Source organism: Poecilia reticulata, chromosome 8 (assembly GCF_904066995.2).
Source record: "Poecilia reticulata chromosome 8, P_reticulata-male-v2, whole genome shotgun sequence".
NCBI classification, from domain to species: domain Eukaryota; kingdom Metazoa; phylum Chordata; class Actinopteri; order Cyprinodontiformes; family Poeciliidae; genus Poecilia; species Poecilia reticulata.
Window position 1 is genome coordinate 10,808,016 of NC_088837.1, and position 14,724 is coordinate 10,822,739.

Here is a 14,724-nt window from a genome sequence, read left to right on the forward strand (position 1 = left end):
TTTCCTGAATAGGCTTTTTGTAAAACTTAAAAAATGAACAGAATCATGCTGCCTCTGAAAAAGGAGAACAAATAAAGAAACATACTTTTATACATAATGTAGATAATACATATATTTACATATCTAAATATATTTTAAAACATTAAATTACTTCCTTTTTATCTCCCTGCCAATGCATCATTGAGTCATTGCTTTTATATAAAAAATTTAAACTCAGTTAATAATATAAGAAATATATCATTCCATTCAGATAGATATATAAGTAATATATCATTCCATTCCATTACCAAATTGGTCCATTACCAATTAGAACTGTTTAATATTGCAAAATACTAACTTGATCAATTGATCAGTTAATCTGAATCCCCTGATTACTGCATTTATATACCAATATGTTACTATTTCTGAATTCTTTTAAGATAAAGATAAAAATTCATATTTTCCTCAATAATTTAATGTCAGCATTGCAAATTCAAGCATAATGACCCTCAATGCCAGGTAAAAGAAGAAAATAAAGAAGAAAAAAAAAGCACTAAGTGGCTGTTTATCATTATGCAAATGAAATGTTCTGGTTTATAAACTTGATCTGATTCTGTCAGCAGCAGAAGAAGAGAAACTCCCATCACCTTCAGCACCAACATGTTCTCTGTAGCTCTTCCACTGCTGCTGCTGCTGGCTGCTGCATCCTGTGAGTTTCACTGAAACATTTACAGCTTGATCACATTAAACTGACTGTTCAATGTTTTAATAAATCTAAATTATTAAATGTTTTTGCACTAATTCTGAATTCAATATTTTTCTCCGCAGATGTGAAGTGTGAACAGCTGACACAACCAGCCTCTGTGACTCTGCAGCCAGGTCAACGTCTGACCATCAGCTGTCAGGTCTCTTATTCTACAGGCAGCTACTACACAGCTTGGATCAGACAGCCTGCTGGGAAAGGACTGGAGTGGATTGGGATGAAACATGGTGGTGGAACTTCATACTACAAAGAATCTCTGAAGAACAAATTCAGTATAGATGCTCAGTCTTCCAGTAGCACAGTGACTCTAAATGGGCAGAATGTGCAGCCTGAAGACTCTGCTGTGTATTACTGTGCCAGACGACCACAGTGACACAAACAAGCTACAACGCTTTACAAAAACCCCTAATGGGAACATGTCTTATCAAACCACCAGAGGGGGAGCTCTAAGACCATTTCTATGTTTTTTCTTTCTTTTTTTTTTTTAAATTAGAACACTATATAATATAGGCACTTTTAATTTTTGTTTTTCGTGTCTTTGTATTTAACTGAACTAAAGTCAAATTCATTGTTTGTCTTCACATAGTCAGCAAATAAAGCTGAATCTCATTCAAAGCTGTTTTTAACAGGAAATTCTGTCAATGTGACATTGCAGTGAAAATAATTTAATATATTTACCATGATCAAAATTGTACTCCGTGTATTAGAAACATTCAGTTTGGTTTAAAGAATAAATCAACATGTCATTATATCTGTCAACATATTCAAGACAATTTACAATATATACTGACACCTAACTAATTATTTTTATTTTTATTTTTTGGCAATTTGATCGAGTAAATAACAACATCACCATGAATAAATGCGGATGATAAATCTGCATTTATCACGACAAACATCTGAGGTCATTAAATGCAACCCCTTGACCTCTCCAGGTTTTTTTGTAAGTCTGTATTTTTAAGATCCAGTCTGAGAGCAAAGAGTTCAGGCTGCAGATCAACAGAGTAATTATCTCACTATCTAATGAAATGATAAACAAATTTTTAACTTCAATATAATAATATGAATTCAAACAACAATAAGAACATTATTATGTCTGGCAATTACAAACCTGAATCAGTAGTAAATGTTCTACTTTCAGTGTTTGCACATCTTATCTAACTTTTAGAGTTGTTGAGATGTATTTATGATAATAAATGGCAACAGCATAAGATGATGATGTACTTCTGATTGGGTAGTTTATTTTTGTTCCTTCCTGTTTGCAAAGTAAGCCCAAAGGCTTCAACTATAAAATGGTTCAACAGCAGCTGAAAGAGACAAAGAAAAACTCCCATCAGATCATCTTCAACCTCAAAATGTTTTCTGTGGCTTTTCTGCTGCTGGCGGCTGCATCCTGTGAGTATCACTGAGGGAGAAATAATGAAAACACACCTAATGAATGCTATCTTCTTTTCAAAATCATATGCAGTGTTTTTATTCCTGCAGGTGTGAAGTGTGAACAGCTGACCCAGCCAGCCTCTGTGACTCTTCAGCCAGGTCAACGTCTGACCATCAGCTGTCAGGTCTCTTATTCTACTGGCAGCTACTGGACGGCTTGGATCAGACAGCCTGCTGGGAAAGGACTGGAGTGGATTGGGATGAAACATGGAACTGGATCTTCATTGTACAAAGAATCTCTGAAGAACAAATTCAGTATAGATGCTCAGTCTTCCAGTAGCACAGTGACTCTAAATGGGCAGAATGTGCAGCCTGAAGACTCTGCTGTGTATTACTGTGCCCGAGAGTCACAGTGATACAAACAAGCTACATGGCTCTACAAAAACCCTTAATGTGAACAGGTTTTATCAAACCACCAGAGGGGCGCTCTAAGACCATTTTTATGTTTTTTCTTTCTTTCTTTCTTTCTTTCTTTCTTTCTTTCTTTCTTTCTTTCTTTCTTTCTTTCTTTCTTTCTTTCTTTCTTTCTTTCTTTCTTTCTTTCTTTCTTTCTTTCTTTTTTCAAAATTAAAACATTATATGTTATTGACACTTTTAGTCTCGGTTTTCCTTGTATTTGTATTTAACTGAACTGAAGTCATATTCATTGTTTGTCTTCACATAGCCAGCAAATAAAGCTAAACCTGATTCAAAGTTGTTTTTAAAAGGAAAATATGTCAATGTGACATTGCACTAAAATTATTTTATGTATTTGCTATTATCATCTGAAACATTCAGTTTGGTTTAAGGAATAAATCAACATGTCATTATATCTGTCAATATATTTAAGAAGTTTTGGAGGAATATTTACATTTTCCTGACACCTAATTAAGTCTTTTTGATTGTCTATCTCATCCAGTTAATAACAACACCACCATGAATGATGAATGCAGATGTCATGATAAATCTGCATTAATCAAGACAAACATCTGAGGTCAGCACTAAAATGCAGCCACCCATTTAACACTTAAAATAAGCTGCATTTAAGTTTTTAAGCATTTCTTTTAAAATTGTCCTTAAGACGAGAGACAAACTCAGTGGTTTCAGCCGTTCTCATCTGGTCTCTTTATCCCTCAAATGTTTGACTTACAGGTTTTTTTTGTAAATGTTTGCTAGATGCTAGTATTTCTAAGACTCAGTCTGAGAGCACAGAGTTCAGGCTGCAGATCAACAGAGTAATTATCTCTGTTTAATGAAACGATAAACAGATTTTTACATCAATATATATTCAAATAACAATACCAAAATTATTTCTGGCAATTACAAACCTGAATCAGTAATTAATGTTTTAAGTACAACTTCATCTGACAGATCAAATAACAAATAAAGAAACATACTTTTATACATTGTATATTTACATATCTAAACATATTTCAAGCATCAGCTAACTTCATTTTAATCTTTCTGCCAATGCATCATTGAGTCATTGTTTTTATATAAAAAATAAAACTTAATCATTAACTTTTAATATATCATTCCATTCAGATAGATTTTATTTTATTTTTTTTACCAATTTGCACTGTTTCATATTGCAAAATACTAATTTGATCAATTGATCATTTAATATTAATCCCTTTATTACTGCATTTATATACCAATTTGTTACCGTTTCTGTGAAAAAAAAAATCTGAATGTGTATTTCTTTTAAGATAAAGATAAAAATTAATCTTTGTTATTTTCCTCAATAATTTAATGTCAGCATTGCAAATTCAAGCATACTGACCCTCAATGCCGGGTGAAAGAATAGAAAGAAGTAAAAGCACAAAGTGGCTGTTTATCATTATGCAAATGAACTGTTCTGGTTTATAAACTTGATCTGATTCTGTCAGCAGCAGAAGAAGAGAAACTCTCATCACCTTCAGCACCAACATGTTCTCTGTAGCTCTGCTGCTGCTGCTGGCTGCTGCATCCTGTGAGTTTCACTGAAACATTTACAGCTTGATCACATTAAACTGATTGTTCAATGTTTAATAAATTTAAATTATGAAATGTTTTTGCACTAATTCTGAATTCAATATTTTTCTCCGCAGGTGTGAAGTGTGAACAGCTGACCCAGCCAGCCTCTGTGACTCTGCAGCCAGGTCAGCATCTGACCATCAGCTGTCAGGTCTCTTATTCTACTGGCAGCTACTACACAGCTTGGATCAGACAGCCTGCTGGGAAAGTACTGGAGTGGATTGGGATGAAACATGGTGGTGGAACTTCATACTACAAAGAATCTCTGAAGAACAAATTCAGTATAGATGCTCAGTCTTCCAGTAGCACAGTGACTCTAAATGGGCAGAATGTGCAGCCTGAAGACTCTGCTGTGTATTACTGTGCCAGACGACCACAGTGACACAAACAAGCTACAACACTCTACAAAAACCCTTAATGTCCACACGTCTTATCAAACCACCAGAGGGGGAGCTCTAAGATACTTTTTTTTTTTAAATTAAAACACTATATTTTGTCTGCATATCATCATCAAATAAAGTTGAATCTGATTCAAAGCTGTTTTTAAAAGGAAACTCTGTCAATGTGACATTGCACTAAAAATCATTTTGTAAATTTACCATGATCAAATATGTACTTAGTGTATTAGAAACATTCAGTTTGGCTTAAGGAATAAATCAACATGTCATAATGTCTGTCAAAATATATTTGAAGGAATATTTATATTTTCCTGACACCTAACTAGATTAGATAGTTTATTTATTCATTTTTTGGCAATCTGACCCAGTGAATAACAACATCACTATGAATGAATACAGTTGATGAATCTACCTTTGTCAAGACAAACATCTGAGGTCACTAAATGCAACCCCTTGACCTCGCCAGGTTTTTTTGTAAGTCTGTATTTTTAAGATCCAGTCTGAAAGCATAGAGTTCAGGCTGCAGATGAACAGACTAATTATCTCACTATCTAATGATATAATAAACAGATTTTTTACTTCAATATAATAACATGAATTCAAACAACATTAAGAACATTATTATATCTGGCAATTACAAACATGGATCAGTAATTAATGTTCTGCTTTCAGTGTTTGCACGTCTGATTGGGTAGTTTATTTTTGGTCCTCCCTCTCTGCAAAGTAAACCCAGAGGCTTCAACTATAAAATGGTTCAACAGCAGCTGAAGGAGACAAAGAAAAACTCCCATCAGATCATCTTCAACCTCAAAATGTTTTCTGTGGCTTTTCTGCTGCTAGCGGCTGCATCCTGTGAGTATCGCTGAGGGAGAAATAATGAAAACACACCTCATGAATGCTATCTTTTTTTCAAAATCATATGCAATGTTTTTATTCCTGCAGGTGTAAAGTGTGAACAGCTGACACAACCAGCTGCTCAGACTGTGCAGCCAGGTCAAAGTCTGACCATCAGCTGTCAGGTCTCCTATTCCCTGGGCAGCTACTCTACATTTTGGATCCGACAGGCTGCTGGGAAAACACTGGAGTGGATCGGTGCTGCACGGACCGGATACACCACAAATTACAATAATATGATGAAAAACAAGTTCAGCATTACTTTACAGGATTCCAGTAAAACAGTGACTCTGAATGGGCAGAACATGCAGCCTGAAGACTCTGCTGTGTATTACTGTGCAAGAGCCCCACAGTGACACAAACCAGCAGGAGAGAAGTACAAAAACTCCTGAACAAGTTACTTCAAACCACCAGAGGGGGACTTTTCTGTTGTTTTTTTTTTTCATTTTGTGTATTTTGCTTTACTAAAACAGAGCTATACTTGAACTGAATTCACAGTCTACCATGATTTGAAATTCATCCAGAGGTTTGAGATAGTTTATCTTTGCTTTAAAGGATGACATGGAAGTTTAATAAACTTTTCTATGAATGTCATGAATGAATGTGTCATTAAACTGCTGTGAAACAATATTAACGGAGGATTCAATACAAAAAACACAATTACATATCACTAATAAAATCCTAACACTATAAATTCCCTTCTGTTTCTTAACTGAAACGTCACTTCTACAAATAAAGATAGTGTTGAGTTTTAAAATCTCTTGAAAGAATAATACATTTTTATACTAACTAGTTGTCTTCTGATTGTCTGAATCAATGCTTGAAAAAGCAGAATATGAAGAACTGACTTTGACCTTAAAAGCTTAGTAAAATTAATCTCCTTGAAATTAATTAATTGAAATAAACATGACGGAAAAGTACACTGGATGTTTTACTTTTTTTTTTTTTTTTTTTTTTTCCCCCCATGTATCTTTATTGGAATTTTACAGTTAAGACAAAACGTTTAAACATTTAACAAAGAATGCCAGTAATGATAGAAGTTTGGTTCAAGTCACAATGAAATACACAACACAAAACAAGAACAACAAAATATATCTCACATTCTTAGTTCCAATGTAACCCATCGCATAATCTACACCTCATCCGTATACTGAGATATTTACTTCAGCAGTGTATGTCCTCCAATAGAATTGTCTTTCGGAACTGCAGTGAACATAATCTTCAGTCATTTGCGCCGTCCTCCAAGAAGTTCAGATGTTGGACATACCTAATAAAGGGATTCCATATGAATTCAAACAGATTCTGTTTACCCTTAAATACATATGTAATCTTTTCCAGAGGGAGGGTGGATGTCATCTGCTGCAACCACAGGTTTATAGTCGGTCTATGGGTCTTTCCCCAGAAAAGTGATATACATCTTTTTGCATTGAGCAGACCTAAGTTTATAAAAGTTTGTTCGTTTTTAGTATAATTATGTTTTTCTGGGCATAGTCCAAACACAAACAGCTTCGGATCCATAATTATTTGTTTGGAAATAATTTTCTCAATTGCATCTTTTATCTCTTTCCAAAACAATACTCCTACAGTACCACACACAATAAATCCAAGTTCCTCTATCCCCTGTACACTTTGGACATACATCAGATATTTCCCTATTATATCTGTTGAGGTCCACTGGTGTTATATAAACCCGCATTAACCATTTGAATTGGATCATTTTAAGCGCAGTGTTGATCAACACTGGCCCATAGGCCAGTTTGCATGCCGTTTGCCACTCTTCCTCAGATAACTAACTGTAAATCGTCCTTCCAAGCTTTAAGTCTGTCATAAGATCCTTCAGATATGTGCAACATCCGTGAGTGATAGAACTCTGATATAATACCTGCCTTTAAACTATCCCTTGTTAACATTTTTTCTAAAGCTGATTTGGCAGGTTTAGCCAGAACATTATTTTGACTCGTTCTTATGAAGTTTCTGAGTTGAAAGCATTTAAAGAAGTGTTTCTTATCTAGGTGGAATTTTTGTTGCAGATCCTGAAAAATCATTAGTATGTCTGAGTCTGAAACATAAAGATCCCGAATCATCTGGAGTCCTTTGTTTTTCCATGCTTTAAAGGTTAAGTCTGCTTTACCGGGTACAAAAACTTGGTTACCCCACTGGGCTGAACAGAGACAAGCATTGTGGCTCATTAAAATTATGTTTTACATCTCTCCATACGCTTATCATGTCTTTGAGAAATGGATTTTTAGTATGTTTCAAAAGCTTTGATACTGAATCTGAATAGAAGTATGAAGGGAGAGTCACTTTTAAATCCTGAGTCTCCATGTCAACCCAGTGCGGCGACTGATCAGTGTAATAAAATATCATAGATCTCAACTGCACAGCATAGTAATACAAGTGAAAATTCGGGCAGTTCAAGCCTCCACGGTCATAAGGAAGATATAGTAAAGACAAACGGAGTCTGGATTTTCTGTTGTTCCACAAAAAACGTAACATAATCTTCTTTATTTGGGAGAAGAATTCAGGAGGAGGAGGAAGAGCAACATTCTGAAATATGTAAAGTAACTTGGGCAGTATATTCATTTTTATTGTATTTATTCTCCCAATCATAGACATTGGTAGAGACATCCATCTTTCAAATGAATTGTCTACTTCATTTAATATGTGATTGTAGTTGGTCGTAGCTACCCATTCCAGATCTGACGAGATGTGTATCCCCAAATATTTAAATTCCTTTACCACCTTAAACTGTAATACACTTGATGTTGGGCTAATTTTTTCATTTGCATTTAATAAAAGAATTGAAGATTTGGTTCTGTTTATCTTGTATCCAGATATCCCACTAAATGATTTAATTATTTCCAAAATAATTTGTATTGACTGACTTAATTTTGATATGAAAAGGACCACATCGTCCGCGAACAAGGAAATCCTATGTTCTGTAGGTCCGACAGTGATTCCACTAAGATGTGGGTGTGAGCGAATAGCAATAGCAAATGGCTCTATTGCCAGAGTGAATAGTAAAGGCGACAATGGGCAACCCTGTCTGCAGCCCCTATTGATCTTTATTGATCTAGATATATTCTTGTTAGTTATTATTTCAGCTGAGGGATTGTTGTATAATATTTTCACCCATTTTACAAAATTATTACGACAGTCAAATTTTTCCATAACTTGAAAAAGATATTCCCAGTGAACCCTATCAAATGCCTTTTCGGCATCTAGTGATAAAAGAGCAGAATCTGAAGTACCTTTATTATAATGAATTATGTTTAGTACTCGCCTCACGTTATGAAAACCCTGCCTCCCCGAAATGAATCCATTTTGATCTCGATCAATTGATTTTGGGAGCACCTTTTGTAAACGTCGTGCTAGCAGCTTGGAGATTATTTTTAGATCTGAATTTAGTAAACTAATGGGCCTAAAATTCTCACATTTGTTTGGAGATCTGCCTGGCTATGGCAAAAGGATAACCATGGCAGCGTTCTTTGAGGGGGGGAGATAGTTTGAATGGAAAACGTCTTGAAACATATCTAATAGTGGGGTCAAAAGTCCATCTTTAAACGTCTTGTATAAATCTATTGGGAGACCATCTGGTCCCGCTCTTTTCCCTGATTTCATATCATTAATGGCTTGCCCTAGCTCTTCTTTCGTAATTACTAGATCCACGTTTTCCTCGTCTTCATCTGAAAATTTTGGTGTATTTAAATTCCTAAGGAATTGATTTATGTCTTCCGATTTGATGTTTATTTGTGCCTTATACAATTCTTCATAGTAGTCCTTAAAGGCTACATTAATTTCTTGAGGATCATGCAAAATTTGTCCATTTGCTATAATAGATGTAATTGGTTGTTTAGTTTCCAATTGTTTTATTTGCCATGCCAGTAACTTGCCTGCTTTATTGCCCTGTTCATAGAATGTTTGCCTGAGTCGCAACAAACTTGATGCCGTCCTTGAAGCTGAGTATTTATCATATTCTGCTCTCAAAGCCAATAATTCATTTTCTAATTGTTTATTTCCTCTATTTACTTTAGCTTGGATTAACCTTTTTTTTATCTTCCAATTGTGTTCGAGTTTTTTCAGTTTGTTTCGTTTTAGACCCTGTGTAACTAATAATGTGACCTCTGAGGTAGGCCTGAAAAGCTTCCCATTTTGTACATGCTGTCGTTTCTGAAGTATTAAATTGAAAGAATTCGTCTATTTGTTTCCCTAAATATTTCACAAAGTTTTCATCTTGTAACCATTTATGTTGGAACTGTCATCTCGGCGGGTCTCTCTTTAATTGGTCATCTCTATAAACCAAGCAACATGGGGCGTGGTCAGAAATTACAATGTTATCATAGAAGCAATCTTGGATTCTAAACTGCAACTCTGTAGAAATTAAGAAGAAGTCTATTCTGGAGTAGGTTTTGAAAGAAATTGAATAACAGGAGTATGTTTTGATAACTGGATTTTTCTCTCTCCATATATCCATCAACCTCAGCTCTTTCATCATTCTATAAATTACAGCTCTACAGTTATTATGCGATTGATCAATTCCAGTTGATCTGTCCACACTCGGGTGTAATGTACAATTAAAGTCCCCCCCCATTATGTGAGATCCTTTAAGCGTAGACAGAGTGAGGAGTAAATCATTGTAAAATGTACTATCATCCACATTAGGGCCATATATATGAGTTAAAATTAGAGTTTCCGACATTAGGGAGCCTTGAAGTATTAGGTATCTTCCTCTTTTGTCTTTAATAATGTTTTCAATTTGCAATGGTACCGATTCATGTATTAGTGTCATAACTCCTCTAGAATGAGATGTGAACGGTGCTGTATATATATTGCCCCTCCACCTCACTTTCAGATTATCCTCATCAAGAAGATGCGTTTCCTGGAGGAATACAATTTTAGACTCCATTTCTTTCAGACTATTCATGACCTGTTTGACTTTTTGAAGGCGTTGGAGCCCTCTGCAGTTCCATGAAATAAAATTACATTTTACAGTTTGAGACATACATCAACAAAAGTAGTGCGATGCTTAGCATTGTAAAAATGTGAGACACAACAAAACCGGATGGTAGAACATACATCCAACATAGAGAACATAACCCTTTCCCTACCTCCAAATCCCTTCCCCAAACAGGTGGAGCCCCACCCACATCCATTATGTCTCCCGTTATTGCCACTAGCCAATCCACAATTATTGAGGATCAGCCGAACCACATTTAGCTTATTCTGCAAAAAGTGCTCCCGTTGCTGGTAGACATAATAAAGACTCCTGCACACTAAAATTGACTAGCATTTTAAGGTACTCTTCACATTTAAATGATTATTGTTACCCAAGTTAGGAACCCAAATATGCAACATATTAGAAACATAAACATGTAACAGACCGAATTAAGTTCGCGTCTGAGGCATTACTTAGTGCTCTGTGCGTCTCGAGCTCTCCGGAGTTTTTTGATAAACTCACTTGCTTCCTCTGGTGTTTTGAATGCCAGTGTCTCGTTTTCGTAAGTCACTAGGAGCGTTGCAGGATAAGTTATTGCATTGCGGATGTTCAGATTGCGCAGCACCTCCCGGATCAAGTCGAACCTTTTCCTCAGCTGGTGTAGCCCGGTGGCCAGGTCGGGGTAGAAGCGGACCCGCTGTTCTTTATAGAAGATGTCCTTTTTTCCCCCCGTGCAACACGAATGACGGCTTGTTTCTCTCGGTAGTTGAGGAACTTCATTATCAAGGCTCTGGGTCGGGAGGCGCCGTCCTTTCTCGGGCCTAATCTGTGCGCTCTTTCCAAGCTCCGAGAGGTCTGCAGCTTCTCCCTCCCCAGTGCTTTGGGTATCCACTTTTCCAAAAAAGCACATAAATCTGAACCCTCGGCACCTTCTGGCAAGTTTACAAGCCTTAAGTTTTTCAAGCGAGACCTTGTTTCCAAGTCAATGAGTTTGTCTTCCATCGACTTGTTTTTAGCCTATAAGGCGTTCACGCTAGCATGTAGGTTAGCCACTTCGTCTTCCGCAGAGGAAATACGGTCCTCTGCTCGCGACATACGTTCATTATAGTCTTTCATCTCCTGTTTCATATCTTGTAGTGTCACCAACAGATCATCGAGTTTCGAGGAGAACTCACTTTTCAATGATTCGAGCGCGACCAAAATTTGGTCAGACTTACTATTTTCTGAGTCACTAATTTCTTCTTGCGCGGCCATGTTTTTGTTGGCTTTGCGAGCTTCACCGCGAAGGTTGTGGTCGAAAAGCTTTGTTTGTTTGGATGCCTCACTTTTCCCTTTGAGCAGTTTAGTCGAGTTAGGCATTATATCCTTTTCCTTACACAAATTTTTCGTGAACAGCAGTTATTTTCCCCTAATAAGCGCGGCAGACAGCGGAGCGAAGTTCTGCATGTCTTCTTACGTGGCCGCCATAACCGGAAGTCGGATGTTTTATTTTTAACCATATTATTTTCATGTACTTATTCTTAGCTTCTAACTATAATTCATCTTGTTAATATGTAAAACAAAGCAAAAAAATATATATAAATATATTTTTGTAACGAAGAGAGAGTTTGCAAAAAAGTGCTACATGAACAGTAGATGGGAGTAGAGGAGAGACAGTTAAACAGATCATGTTTTGGTTCAGGATTTCCTGTTTTTTAGGATTTCCACCAGCATGTGGTTCAACTGAAAAATTATTGTTTCCCAAAAATTCTCTGGGAATGCAGCTATAAAACATTTATGGTAGTTTCTGTTCTAATTAAATTGATTCATCTGTTTTTAAGATAACACGTTAATATGACAGTTGGTGTAGAAAATAAGCAAAACCTGCTTAAAAGCTTCAAATGAAAAAGTGGAATCAAGATGATGCCAAATAATTTGAAAATTGTTTTAAATATCAGTGTTTGGAAATAATTTTAAATGATCACAAAAATGCGTCTTCATAGATCAGATGATTTCAGTTTCTATTGCAGGAGGAGTCAATGCAAATATGCTCCACTTTTACATGTCTGTTAGTTTAAGAGCAGCAGTGAATCAGTGGTGAACACAGCATGAACAGAGACAAATGGCTTCTACGATGATTAGACTTGAGGTTGTTCTTGCCTTTAGTATTTTGTCTGCAATCTTGTGCGGTAAGAACAATTTTTTTTAAACCAAAATCATGACTGATGTAAATAAATGGTGGAAACACAATCTATAATTATCTGTTTTTCTGCAGGAACTGATGGTCAAACACTGACTGAGTCTGAATCAGTGGTTAAAAGGATTGGAGAATCTCACAGACTGACCTGCACATATTCTGGGTTTAGTAGCACTCCTTACATAGCTTGGATCAGACAGGCAGCTGGAAAAGGACTGGAATGGATCGCTTATATCTACTCTGACAGCAGTGGCATCTACTACTCTGACTCAGTAAGAGGCCGGTTCACCATCTCCAGAGACAACAGCAGAAGTCAGGTGTATCTGCAGATGAACAGCCTGACAGCTGGAGATTCTGCTGTTTATTACTGCGCTCGAGAGCCACAGTGACACAGAAAGCAGAAACACTGAACAAAAACTCCTCAGCGTATGAACAGCTTTACCAAGAAGTCACCACAGGGGGAGCCCTAACAACATCAACCTTTGACACAACTAACACATTTAGAAAACCCCCAGACTCCACTGTGTGGTAAAATACTGGTAGCTGTGGTTCCCAGAACTTTAGCTTAAGGTAAATTACGTTACGTCTGGTAGCCACAGAACGATATCGACCCGGTATTTGACATACTTTTTTATTTTTATTTTTTTTGACAGTGTAGAAGCTCTCTCTGGAGAAATTACTTTGAAAAGAATTTAAAAGCTATTTGTCTTCAAACAGTGTTTTAGTGAAAGTGAAAATAGTGTCAGTAGATAAAAAATATTATCTTTTAAACCTTGAATGTCTGTTAAGATTTTTTTCTGTTGTTGCGCAACAATCCATGGTAATAATTTAACACTTAGTGCAAGAATATAACTGCAGCACTGCAACGCAGACCACTTATTTAAACACTTTCTATTGTTCTTTAGAGATTCCCTCATATGGATCACGATCTGCATTGTTTTCTCCACAGGTGTGAAATGTGAACAGCTGACCCAGACAGCCTCTGAGACTCTGGCCGCCAGGTCAACGTCTGATCATCACTTGTCAGGTCTCTTGTTCTCTGGGCAGCTACACCAGGGCCGTGCAGAGACCAGTAAAGGGTCAGGTGCTCAAAAAGGGCACATCTAACCGCATTTTAGGACAGAATATTAACAAAGTCACCGAGCTTTCGGAGTTTAATAAACAATGATCAATTACAAATGGTGAGATATACAACTAGAGTTATTACATCTTAACATAATAAAAACATAACAGCTGTCTTGTAATATTAGATATATTGTTCATGCAGTTCAAAAACTGCATGTTGACCACGACATCTACAGTCCTCGTTCCACCACCTTTGGCTGCTTGTAGTAGATCCTTTCTTTTATGTTTCTGACGTCTTTCTTTATGTGGCATCTTTGAACTGAAAAAAGCCAAATATAATGAATTATGATCAGAACACTATATTAAACCATACAACCAATTCTTTACCCTTGTGTTTAAACCAATATGATTTTCAGTTAGTAGCACAACATAATATTAATTTCAGAGAAAATGAGACCTCTGCTTTGGGGTTCAATTTGTTTCACAATTATTCTATATAAAAAAAAACTAACCTCAATTAAATAAAATTGTGATCAAAACATTTTTAAGTGTAACAATTTTTTTAAACCAAAAAAGTGGCTTAAAAATCTTTTATTTAAATTAAAAAAACACATTTTTGTCTCATGAAGTGAAAAAATTATTAGTAAAACAAATTTTTTTGCACATGTCAGAAATCTCTTCTTTCTATTCAAAGTTTTTGTTTGTGATTTAAAGTTTTGCTTGCGATTCTCACATGACGTCGTGGGCAGGGCCTAAACATCGCAACAAAAGATTCCTGATGTGTGCAAATAAAAATTTATGTTTTACAAATAACTTTTTAAGTTCATGAGACAAAAATTAGTCATTTAATTTAAGAAACGTTTTTTAAACAAAACTTTTAGTTTAAAAAAAGAAATCATTACGATTCCAAATGTTTTGATAACAATTTACTTAACTAAGGTTAGTTTTTTTAAAATTAATAATTGTGAAACAAATTTAACTGGATACTCTGCGAACCAGACCTTAAACTTACTTAAAGTCTGGATTGAATTTTTTTCCCCTTCATTAATGATACACGTTTATTGGACAGGAGCAGCTTGAT

The 14,724-nt window shown here is 35.9% G+C and overlaps 4 gene segments (V, D, J or C); all 4 read left to right on the forward strand.

Moving 5' to 3' along the window:
- The first annotated feature begins 455 nt into the window (after positions 1 to 455).
- On the forward strand, positions 456 to 1,224 carry LOC103469176 (Ig heavy chain V region 5A-like). The segment is given in 2 exon segments: positions 456 to 688; positions 808 to 1,224. Coding segments are annotated over 2 exon segments (357 nt in total).
- A 719-nt stretch (positions 1,225 to 1,943) lies between these two features.
- LOC103469177 (Ig heavy chain V region 5A-like) lies at positions 1,944 to 2,735 on the forward strand. The segment is given in 2 exon segments: positions 1,944 to 2,137; positions 2,228 to 2,735. Coding segments are annotated over 2 exon segments (411 nt in total).
- A 1,221-nt stretch (positions 2,736 to 3,956) lies between these two features.
- On the forward strand, positions 3,957 to 4,737 carry LOC103469167 (Ig heavy chain V region 5A-like). The segment is given in 2 exon segments: positions 3,957 to 4,130; positions 4,249 to 4,737. Coding segments are annotated over 2 exon segments (351 nt in total).
- Positions 4,738 to 5,321: 584 nt separating this feature from the next.
- Positions 5,322 to 5,822, forward strand: LOC103469166 (immunoglobulin heavy variable 2-4-like). The segment is given in 2 exon segments: positions 5,322 to 5,424; positions 5,515 to 5,822. Coding segments are annotated over 2 exon segments (411 nt in total).
- Positions 5,823 to 14,724: the final 8,902 nt, after the last annotated feature.